Raw genomic sequence first — 12,500 nt, 5'->3', positions numbered from 1 at the left:
GTGGCCTAGCCAGTCTCCAGACCTGAACCCAATAGAACATCTTTGGAGGGAGCTGAAAGTCCGTATTGCCCAGCGACAGCCCCGAAACCTGAAGGATCTGGAGAAGGTCTGTATGGAGGAGTGGGCCAAAATCCCTGCTGCAGTGTGTGCAAACCTGGTCAAGAACTACAGGAAACGTATGATCTCTGTAATTGCAAACAAAGGTTTCTGTACCAAATATTAAGTTCTGCTTTTCTGATGTATCAAATACTTATGTCAAATTGAATTACTTAAAAATCATACAATGTGATTTTCTGGATTTTTGTTTTAGATTCCGTCTCTCACAGTTGAAAATTGTGTTAAAAATTACAGACCTCTACATGCTTTGTAAGTAGGAAAACCTGCAAAATCAGCAGTGTATCAAATACTTGTTCTCTCCACTGTATGTGCCCTCTGTTCACCATTGTCATGGTCGGTTATTGTTCCCATGTCCGTTGGTCTTGTGAGTACCTGTGTTTTGTTGTTTTGGCTTTCGTGCTGCGTGTATTGTGTACTCGTTATTACGGGTCTCGTCCCTTGTATTGTTGTGCACTTGTTATTACAGGTCTCGTCCCGTGTATTGTTTTTACTGGTCTCATCCCGTGTATTTATTAGAGGTTTAACCTCGCTCTTTTGTTTGGGTTACATCCCTGTGTTTTTGTATTTGTTTTGGGCTTCGTCCCCGTGCCTTTTCATGGCATGTTGTATTTTGGGGTGTATTTTGGGGTGTATTTTTGAGTATTAAAACCCCCTATTACGTGTTCTTGCGCCTGTCTCCAATCATTTATACAACGTGACAAACTGTTGACTTAGGAAGTATAATACTTTGACACAAAGCTTACCTTACAATTCAGGCGTGAAGACTGTGAATAATGGTAAGGGAAAAAATGATGTAATTATGCTTGTTTAGCGTTCATTGTCCATTACAATCTGTTTTAGCCCAGTGAAGCCAAACAAAATGATCCGTATCGTTGGGCCTGAGGTAGCGGGCATGACAGAGGGAATCAGGAGTTGAAGCATGCAGAAAGAGAGAGAGAGAGCCCTTGGTATATACCTAGCTCATTGATTTATAGCATGAAGAGAGGGAAGATAGGGGAGGTGAGGATAGGACAGGGAGGGAGGGAGGGAAAGAGAGAGAGAGAGAGAGCCCTGGGTACCTAGCTCATTGATATATAGCATGAAGAGAGGGGAGGTAGGGGAGGTGAGGATGGGACAGGGAGGGAGGGAAAGAGAGATGTAAGGAGTAAGACAGAAAGTATGGAGAGGAAAAGAGGCCAAGTGAATGGGGAAAGAAAGAGTGAAAGAGAAGAGAGACAAAGCTAAGAGAAAGGAAAAATAGACAGTGAGAATAAGCCATAAAAGGATGAGGGTGAGAAAAAGACAGATACTTAAAAGAGAGACAGAGGGAGAGTCAGACATATAGACAAAGAGAGAGAGAGAGGGAGAGAAGGAGAGAAGGGAGAGTTAATGCAGCTATAAATAGCTGTGCCTGGCAGGCCTCCCCTGAGTCTGTTTGCCTGTCCTCCTCCCTCTCCGGATGACCTCTGCTCAGGGGGCATCAATTATTCAGCTCTTAAAGTTGGCATCCAGGTGCTCTGCTCATCTAATCCCTCCCCCTCCACCCCCTACTTTCTACATTCCCCTCCTGTCTCTGCATCCTCCTCTCATCTCTACCCTCTCTACTTCCTTCCATTTCTCCTTTTTTCTCTCTCTACCCCCCCCATCTCTTCTCTACTTCTTATCCCTCCCCTTTCCGCTCTACCTTTTTCTTTTTGCCTCTTCTCTACCTCCCTCATCTCTCCATCTCCGCCCCAACTGACCCTGCTGCCCTCCACAGCCGCTTGGTTTCCCCGTGGCGGGTACACACTGACAGCTCCCACATCTGCGGTGGTCACGAGGTCACAGAGACAGGGTTTCCTGAACGTCGGGAGCCCCTCGCTCTGGGACGCCCATCGCCTGGAAACAACTCTGCTGTGGTGAGGAACGAAACCAACAACGATTAGGTTGCAACAGAGGCAGAGACGGAATGTACAGTGTACGCTTGTGTAGGTTTAGGCTTGTGTAATTTGCTGTGACTAGGGTTGACAGGATTGTAGAATGTAGGATGTCCCTCCTGGGTATCCATAGTCGCCTGTGACTTATTTGCATCAAACAGATGCAAATCTGTTTGATGCACATTGACTCAGTACCGGTACGCCTCTTATACAGCCTTGTTATTGTGTTACTATCTCCCTTTTATTTAGCAAATATTTTTCATACTTTTTAACTCAGCATTGTTGGCAACGGGCTCATAAGCATTTCACTGTAAAGTCTACACCGGTTGTATTCGGCACGTGACAAATAAATGTGTGATAAATGTGATTTGATTCTGAGATGGCCACTAGTGAACACTAAATGCAATTACCTACTGTTGAGTTATGGACTAAGTTTCTATTTTGTCACCTGCACGTCAATTAGGAGAAAACTGAAACAAATGCATCACTCACACCCAAAATCCTTTACTCATTTGATCGTCTTATCTTCTATAAATCTAATTTTCACATATGGTAACCTTGAGTGCCCGGCGAGGCATCTACTAATGTATCTCAATTTCCTCACCATTCATTCAGTCTCAGCTCTGTGTTCATCCAGTAATACTTCACTGGCAGTGGGCAGCAGCACCAACAGGCTGGAGCTTCATCAGACAGTCTATATGTAACTGGTTGCTGCTGGCCAAACAGACTATCAGCCAGAGTTACTCCTTACAGCATGCCAAGCCAAGAGGTCCCAGCAAGCACTGCCAACGTGCTGTGTGCCAAAGGCTGTTCATTGCCACACACACACACACACACACACACACACACAGCTCCTCCCAGACCCACACATAGCCCTCCTCCCAGACCCACACACACCCCTCCTCCCAGACCCACACACACCCCTCCTCCCAGACCCACACATAGCCCTCCTCCCAGACCCAGGGCACTGACCGAATTTTCTACGAAACCGAAAGTTCAAACATGTCGATGCCAAGTGTCGGCACCCGTGACTGTGAAAATAACACATAACAAAAACAACATGGTTTTCAGAACGTGTGAACAAGTCATGTGAAAAATTTAATGTGAAAAAACAACATTCTAATTGATTTATTTTCATGTGAAATGTTCACATGTATATTTTTCATGTATTTTTCCCTCATTTTTAAAAATGATTTTCACATCCACTTGCAATTCCACATGTGAAAGTGAGATTTTCACATGTAAACAGCAAACAACATCCTTGTGTATTTTTTTTTCACGTGCAATTGGCTTTCGGTGTCACGCCCTGACCTTAGAGATATTTTTTATGTCTCTATTTTGGTTTGGTCAGGGTGTGAGTTGGGGTGGGTATTCTATGTTCTATTATTTATATTTCTATGTTTTGGCCGGGTAGGGTTCTCAATCAGGGACAGCTGTCTATCGTTGTCTCTGATTGAGAACCTTACTTAGGTAGCCCTTTTTCCCACCTGTCTTTGTGGGAAGTTGACTTTGTTTGTGGCACTTAGCCTTCACGGTTAAGTTTGTATTGTTTATTGTTTTGTCGGCGTCATTTCAAATAAAAAAGAAAATGTACGCTCATCACGCTGCACCTTGGTCCACTTCATTTAACGGCCGTGACATTCGGACACGTGAAGATCCACATGTTAATTTTTCATGTGTTTTTCCCTCGTGAATATATATATATAAATATATATTCAGTTGAAGTCGGAAGAATACATACACTTAGGTTGGAGTCATTGAAACTAGTTTTTCAACCACTCCACAAATTTCTTGTTAAAAAACTATATTGTTTTGGCAAGTCTGTTAGGACATCTACTTTGTGCATGACACAAGTAATTTTTCCAACAATTGTTTACAGACAGATTATTTCACTTATAATTCACTGTATCACAATTCCAGTGAGTCAGAAGTTTACATACACTAAGTTGACTGTGCCTTTAAACAGCTTGGAAAATTTCAGAAAATGATGTCATGGCTTTAGAAGCTTCTGACAGGCTAATTGACATCATTTGAGTCAATTTGAGGTGTGCCTGTGGATGAATTTCAAGTCCTACCTTCACACTCTGTGCCTCTTTGCTTGACATCATGGGGAAATCAAAAGAAATCAGCCAAGACCTCAGAAAAAACATTGTAGACCTCCACAAGTCTGGTTCATCCTTGGGATCAATTTCCAAATGCCTGAAGGTACCACGTTCATCTGTACAAACAATAGTACGCAAGTATAAACACCAATGGACAACGCAGCCGTCATACTGCTCAGTAAGGAGACGCATTCTGTTCCTAGAGATGAACGTACTTTGGTGCGAAAAGTGCAATCAATCCCAGAACAACAGCAAAGGACCTTGTGAAGATGCTGGAAGAAACAGGTACAAAAGTATCTATGTCCACAGTAAAACGAGTCCTATATCAACATAACCTGAAAGGCCGCTCAGCAAGGAAGAAGCCACTGCTCCAAAACCGCCATAAAAAAGCCAGACTACGGTTTGCAACTGAACACGGGGACAGTTGGTACTTTTTGGAGAAATGTCCTCTGGTCTGATGAAACAAAAATAGAACTGTTTGGCCATAATGACCATCGTTATGTTTGGAGGAAAAAGGGGGAGGCTTGCAAGCCGAAGAACACCATCCCAACCGTGAAGCACGGAGGTGGCAGCATCATGTTGTGGGGGTGCTTTGCTGCAGGAGGGACTGGTGCACTTCACAAAATAGATTGCATCATGAGGAATGAAAATTATGTGGGTATATTGAAGCAACATCTCAAGACATCAGTCAGGAAGTTAAAGCTTGGTCGCAAATGGGTCTTCCAAATGGACAATGACCCCAAGCATACTTCCAAAGTTGTGGCAAAATGGCTTAAGGACAACAAAGTCAAGGTATTGGAGTGGCCATCACAAAGCTCTGACCTCAATCCTATAGAGAATTTGTGGGCAGAACTGAAAAAGTGTGTGTGAGCAAGGAGGCCTACAAACCTGACTTAGTTACACCAACTCTGTCAGGAGGAATGGGCCAAAATTCACCCAACTTATTGTGGGAAGCTTGTGGAAGGCTACCTGAAAAGTTTGACCCAAGTTAAACAATGTATAGGCAATGCTACCAAATACTAATTGAGTGTATGTAAACTTCTGACCCACTGGGATTGTGATGAAAGAAATTAAAGCTGAAATAAATCACTCTCTCTACTATTATTCTGACATTTCACATTCCTTTTTCAGGACCCTGTCTTTCAAAGATCGTTCATAAAAATCCAAATAACTTCACAGATCTTCATTGTAAAGGCTTTAAACACTGTTTCCCATGCTTGTTCAATGAACCATAAACAATTAATGAACAATTAATGAAGTGCACCTGTGGAACGGTCATTAAGACACAGCTTACAGACGGCAGGCGATTAAGGTCACAGTTATGAAAACTTAGGACACTAGAGGCCTTTCTACTGACTCTGAAAAACACCAGAAGATAGATGCCCAGGGTCCCTGCTCATCTGCCGTGAACGTGCCTTAGGCATGCTGCAATGAGGCATGAGGACTGCAGATGTGGCCAGGGCATTAAATTGCAATGTCCATACTGTTAGACACCTAAGACAGCGCTACAGGGAGACAGGACGGACAGCTGATCGTCCTCGCAGTGGCGTGTAAACGTGTAAACAACACCTGCACAGGATCGGTACATCCGAAGATCTCACCTGCGGGACAGGTACAGGATGGCAACGACAACTGCCCGAGTTACATCAGGAATGCACAATCCCTCCATCAGTGCTCAGACTGTCCGCAATAAGCTGAGAGAGGCTGGACTGAGGGCTTGTAGGCCTGTTGTAAGGCAGGTCCTCACCAGACATCACCGGCAACAACGTCGCCCATGGGCACAAACCCACCGTCGAAGGAATGAGCATTACACCGAGGCCTGTACTCTGGAGCGGGATCGATTTCGAGGTGGAGGGTCCGTCATGGTCTGGGGCGGTGTGTCACAGCATCATCGGACTGAGTTGTTGTCATTGCAGGCAATCCCAACGCTGTGCGTTACAGAGAAGACATCCTCCTCCCTCATGTGGTACCCTTCCTGCAGGCTCATCCTGATATGACCCTCCAGCATGACAATGCCACGAGCCATACTGCTCGTTCTGTGCGTGAATTCTGTTCTGCCATGGCCGGCAAAGAGCCCGGATCTCAATCCCATTGAGCACTTCTGGGACCTGTTGGATCGGAGGGTGAGGGCTAGGGCATTCCCCCCCAGAAATGTCCGGGAACTTGCAGGTGCCTTAGTGGAAGAGTGGGGTAACATCTCACAGCAAGAACTGTCAAATCTGGTGCAGTCCATAAGGAGGAGATGCACTGCAGTACTTAATGCAGCTGGTGGCCACACCGGATACTGACTGTTACTTTTGATTTTGACCCTCCCTTTGTTCAGGAACACATTATTCCATTTCTGTTAGTCACATGTCTGTGGAACTTGTTCAGTTTAAGTTGTTGAATCTTGTTATGTTCATACAAAATGTTTACACATATTAAGTTTGCTGAAAATAAACGTAGTTGACAGTGAGAGGACGTTTCTTTTTTTGCTAAGTTTATTTTGTAATTCTCGTAAAAGTGAGATTTTCACATGTTGAGTTTTCTTACATGTGAACCTGCATATCCAATTCTCACGTGAAAGTTTTTAACATGTAAAACCGAAGATTCCACATGTGAAACTGCAATTTACATGTCAGGTGAAAGTTATTCTGTGTAAAGGTGGTGTAAACATGGGAACTCTAAATATAATACACGTAAAGAATATGGTTTTACATCTTTTTTTGTAAGGCCATTGCTGTACTACAGAAAATGTCATCTTGGTTGTCAAGTTATTTGATAAAGGATTCACATGCTAGTATAACAGATGAGTCATCTACTTTATATAATACAGCCTGATGTGCTCCCAGTGGTGTATTCAACATCAGTTGCACTGCTTACATATGTCCCGTAGCAGAGGGAAAGTGCACAGACACATGCCACAGTCCTAGGCTACTAAAATGTTGCAGTCTGTCTTTGGTTTTTAAAGCTTTACAATGAATAATCAAAAATGTAAACTTGCAATAAAACATCATACAAAAAGGGAAACATGTAGGCCTATTACATTATTATCATCAAAGATGCCCAAGCTGTGAAATCCCTCCCTCTCTCTCATACCGCTCTCTCTCAGTATCCGCCTTAGTCGTTGCCCTAGACAACAGCTTTCAATAGCACTTCATCAGAGCAGGGATATAGGGCTTGATTTGCGGTTGTCCACAACTGTCTGGCTCATAAGGATCCTTCAGGCCCTTATTAATTAAAAACATCCCAGGAGCTGAACATTGAGCAAGTCTCAGCTGTGACTAGGTATTACACAGTGGATGTGTGATCTGTCACTGTCTACGACCATAGTTTTGAGAACAACTGTAGGACCCACATACTGTACACGTGGCATGGGCACACACACACATTACACAAAGATACAGGCACACACACACCCTCCGACATTCCCTCCAACACACACACACCAACCCCCGTACCCGACACACCCTTCCTTACTTATGTGACTTCTTCCAGCTGGCTCCACTGGCCTCCGCCCCACAGTCGTAGGCCTGGATGATGAAGGTGTACTCCTTCTGGGTCTCACAGTCCACCGGGTCCTTGGCCCTCAGGACCCCCTCCCCTGACGTCCTGTTCAGGACCACCGCCTCGAACGGGGCCTCCTGCCCGTGGATCTTAAATGCACAGATCTCCCCTGAACAAGAGGAGGAGGAGGAGATGGAAGAGGAGGAGGAGGAGGACAAGAGGGGTGGAGAGGAACCAAGGTAGAGAGAAAGGATTAAAAGTGTGTCAACCTATTTACAGATCAGACTTGGAAATGTCTCAGCATGCCGCCACTCTAAAGACTGTTGTCGAGGACATTGTGTATGTTTTAAGAGGTGGTGGCAAAAAACAGCTGAGCTGCTAAGACACTGAAACAGAGTTGTGCAGTTGTAATTGCCTCGGTGGCATCATGTCGTGCCAGGCCAGACAGGGAGGAGGAAATGCAATTTGATTTTGCTTAGTTTTTTCGATATTCCTCTCTCCAGGCCACCTTCCAGAAAAATAACGTTTTTAAGTCTAATGGTCTCCAATAGGAGTTATATGAGAGTTCATGCTGGTTTTCTATCTCAGCTTTTAATGGCACAAGTGGTGTGATAATCAAGTTCAACTGAAGTTGAATTGTCTGCTGGACATGAGTAATTTTATACAATCGTTTGCTGTAAAAAATAGTTTTACCTTGATGAATGAGTCAGATTGAAATTGTCATATGTAAGCACGACCTCCCTTATGACACAGAGTGTAGTTGTGACACAGAGTGTGTGCTTGCCTTGTCAGGGTCTCTGGTTCAAGCCTTGCTACTGACCGCTTCCCACATTCACTACACTGGTGTCAGAAGTGGGATTGACAAACTGTTTCCTACCATTGGTGGCACAGCAAGAGTTGTGTGAGGGTCTTTTAAGAGAAACACTGGAGAACACTTTCTTGGTGATGGGGTATGGTGGTAAACCACGTCCATTGGACCAACACTTGGTGATCTTGTAAGACTTCCAAACCTCTTGGTGTAGTAGGTTCACAAATCCCTCCAATCCTCCCTCCAATATCCTCAACTTGTTTAGAGGCAATGCAATATTGGGCAATACACATTGTTCATGAACTTGTTGAAACATCACCTCATATTTGAGTCAGTCACACTGCTGAACACAATGATCTTTGTCAGCATATCTCAGTGACAGAAATGATGTAGGGGCCTGACACCAGGTGTACCAGGTGTACCAGGTGTAGTCAAGAAGGGAATAAGTACAGATAGGCTACGCCAACTCACAAATAGACATTTTGTTTTGCTCTTTTTGCTTCTTTTTTTTTTTTTTTTTTTACAGGTTTCTGATTCTGGAACGGTCTCTATCTTTCTGTGAGTGTTCTTTTCAGGGATTTGGGGAAATGGCCTTAAGGGAAAAGCCTCGCGCCCCTGACCCCGTGACAGCCGATATCACCTAAATCCCAGCAGGACGTCAGGAACAAAAAGTGCAAGGGCTATCCCTTGTGTGCACAAGCCCCACTGCCAAGCTCTGATAAGCCAAACATATTCTCTCTCTCTCTCTCTCTCCCTCCACTTTTCATCCCTCGCTCTTTCTCTCTCTTTTTTTTTGAACTCGTTCAGTTCTCTCTCCATCCGTAATGGTGAAATAACAATTTACCCTCTGCGGTCCGCCTGTCCGTGCTGCTGCCTGGGCTTGCGGTTTAAATTTCCCCTCTATATTTCAATGCCTTATCGAAATTAAACGGCCACCACAATAGGCGGCGAGGTGCGCAGAGGGAGAAAATAATCATCCAAACACTGTGGGCGGCGTGCGAGGGGAAAGATAAGCACATCAAGGCTCTGCACATCCAGCGCTGTCCAAATATTTAGTTAGATGGAGAGGGAGAAAAGGGGGAGACAATATGAAAATAACAAAAACAATCATACACTATATATAAAATACACAAATGTACAGAGTACTTGGAATAAAATAAAAACATTTTCACTTAGTAGTTTGGGTCTGATGCACAGCCGTTTTCCGCTCCATCTGGTTGGGCACAAATGTATTTTTCTGGGTAAGGGCAAGGAGCCAGGGTCAGGGAACGTATCGACGGGCACAGTGAGAGAGACGATGTAAATCCTATCTGGCCTTCTAAGGCTGTGTTTACACAGGCAGCCCAATACTGATATTTGTTCATTCATTGGTCTTTTGACCAATCAGATGAGCTATGAAAAATATCTGATGTGAAAAGTCCTGATGTGATTGGTCAAAAGTCCAATTAGTGAAAAAAGATCAGAATTGGGCTGCCTGTGTAAACACAGCCTATGGGCATCTATCTAGGATAGTGACCCCCAAAATCATCCCCTTTCCCTACTTAGAAACAGATTACTTCATCCACCATGTTAATTATCCTCCTTTTAATCAAATGTCACGTTCAATTCCCTCTCATGGTGTGTGTTTTGTCTCATCATGATGATGGTGGAGTTTGTGTTCGTGTAGTGTGTGTGTGTGTGTGTGTGTGTGTGGACAGAGATGAAGAGAGAGAGACGAGAGACGAGAGAGCACGAGAGAGACGACAAGCGGAGAGACGGAGAGCAGCGAGAGAGGCGAGAGAGAGAGAGAGAGAGAGAAGAGCAGACGAGAGAGAGAGAGAGACAGAGACAGAGACAAGAGACACGAGCACACGAAGACACGAGACAGAGACAGCAGACAAGAGACATGAGACAAGAGACAGAAGACAGAGACAGAGAGACAGAGAGACAAGAGACAGAGAGACAGAGCAAGAACACAGAGACAGAGAGCAGAGAGACACAGAGACACGAGAACAGAAGACTACTCTGTCTGTCTATGTCTGTAAAAGCAGTTTATTCAGCTGCAGGGGTCACACGGTTGGCTCTGCTATCTCCAAATGCAATTAGGAGGTCTGGTATCTTAATGAAAGAGTCCAATGGGATTCTAATGAATTGTCCCACCGTGACTGGCAATAACGCACTGCCCTTGGTGGTGAGCCACAGCCATACCCCTCACACAATATAAATGACCGGAGGGGTTCTGCAGAAATGGTGGTGTAGGTTCTGTTATTGTGAGAAAGGAAAGGATGAGGTCCTGCTGTAGAAATGTTTTTGTTGTATGAGAAATGTCATAAGAATCATACATACGTAGCTTGATCCATAGTGTTGTTTTCAGGCTAGTGGTGTGTGTGTGTGTGTGTGGTTGTATATGCTATTACTTTTAAAGGCCATTGGATGGTGTGTGTTACAGCTCATTCAGGCTGTTTGTGGAGTATATTCAAAACAATATCAATCACTTTATTTGTCACAGTGCACCGAATACAACAAGTGTAGACCGTGAAATGCTTACTTACAAGCCCTTAATTAACCACAGTCCAGTTCAAGAGAGTTTAGAAAATATTTACAAATAAACTAAAAGTAAAATAATAACAAGTAACACAATAACGAGGCCATATTCAGGGGGTACGCGGTACCAAGTCAGTCTGCGGGGGTACAGGTTAGAGGTCATTTAGGGGTGAAGTGTAGGGGTGAAGTGACTATGCATAGATAATAAACAGCGAGTAAGCAGCATGTGTAAAAACAAAATGGGGGGGGTCCAATGTAAATAACCGGTGGCCATTTGATTAATTGTTTCAGGCGTCTTATGGCTTTGGGGGTAAGAACTGTTAAGGAGCCTTTTGGTCGTAGACTTGGTGGCTCTGGTACCGCTTGCCATGCGGTAGCAGAGAAAACAGTCTATGACTTGGGGTGACTGAAGTCTCTGATAATTTTTATGGGCTTTTCCTCTGACACCGCCTATTATATAGGTCCTGGATGGCAGGAAGCTTGGCCCCAGTGATGTACTGGGCCGTGTCGCACTACCCCTGGTAGCCGCCTTACGGTAGATGCCGAGCAGTTGCCATATCAGGCGGTGATGCAACCGGTCAGGATGCTCTCGATGGTGCAGCTGTCGAACTTTTTGAGGATCTGGGGGCCCATGTCAAATCTTTCAGTCTCCTGAGGGGGAAAAGGTTTTGTCGTCTTCTCTCTACGACTGTCTTTGGTGTGTTTGGACCATGATAGATTGTTGGTGATGTGGACGCCAAGGAACCTGAAGCTCTCGACCCGCTCCTCTAAAGCCCCGTTGATGTTAATGGGGACTGGTTTGGCCCGCCTTTTCCTGTAGTCTACGATCAGCTCCTTTGTCTGCTCACATTGAGGGAAGAGGGTTGTTGTCTCTGGCACCAACACTGCCAGTTCTCTGACCTCCTCCCTATAGGCTGTGCTCATTGTTGTCAGGGATCAGGCCTACCACTGTTGTGTCGTCAGCAAACTTAATGATGTTGTTGGAGTCGTGTTTTGCACGCAGTCTAAACACTTTAATTCAAAATCTAACTTGTTTAACTCCATAGCAACTAGCAACTGTAATGTGTAAGTTTGACCTATCCACTAGCAATCCGCTAGTAGTCCATACCTTCATTGGGCCGCTCGTTATCCAGACACACAGTAGAAAAACATATCACAAATCAACAGAAAGCTAAAAAAGAGCTCAGAGAAAACCCTTAACCCTCTTCATCTTCTCTTCCTTCATTCTCCCGCCTCTGTTGTCAGATCCTGGTTTGTGAGTGCGTGAGTGCTGCAGCAGGTCATTAGCAACGAGATCATAATCCAGTGAGTAATTAAAGAAAGGGGGCGAGGGTTCGTCTGAGAGGCTAGATCACTAGCTGAGAGGCGAGAGAATCAGCAAATCAACTAAAGCCTCCCCGATAGGGCCGCCAAGAGAGACCCCGCTTTTAATCAGCACACAAACACACACACACACACACACACACACACACACACACAACACACACACACACACACACACACACACACACACACACACACACACACACACACACACACACACACACACACACCACACACACAACACAC

General features: G+C 44.7%; 1 protein-coding gene across 2 annotated transcripts in view; it reads right to left on the bottom strand.

The window, feature by feature from the left end:
* Positions 1-12,500, bottom strand: part of clstn2a (calsyntenin 2a) — a 273,040-nt gene that overhangs the window by 76,331 nt on the left and 184,209 nt on the right. For both annotated transcript variants that reach the window (XM_024010315.2, XM_024010316.2), the window contains exon 3: positions 7,574-7,769. In XM_024010315.2, coding sequence (XP_023866083.1) covers positions 7,574-7,769 — 196 coding nt within the window. The remainder of the gene's footprint in view (positions 1-7,573; positions 7,770-12,500) is intronic.

The sequence above is a fragment of the Salvelinus sp. IW2-2015 genome, linkage group LG19, assembly GCF_002910315.2.
Source record: "Salvelinus sp. IW2-2015 linkage group LG19, ASM291031v2, whole genome shotgun sequence".
NCBI lineage: Eukaryota > Metazoa > Chordata > Actinopteri > Salmoniformes > Salmonidae > Salvelinus > Salvelinus sp. IW2-2015.
Note: the sequence above shows the minus strand (reverse complement) of the source record. Positions and strands in the feature narration are given on the sequence as shown.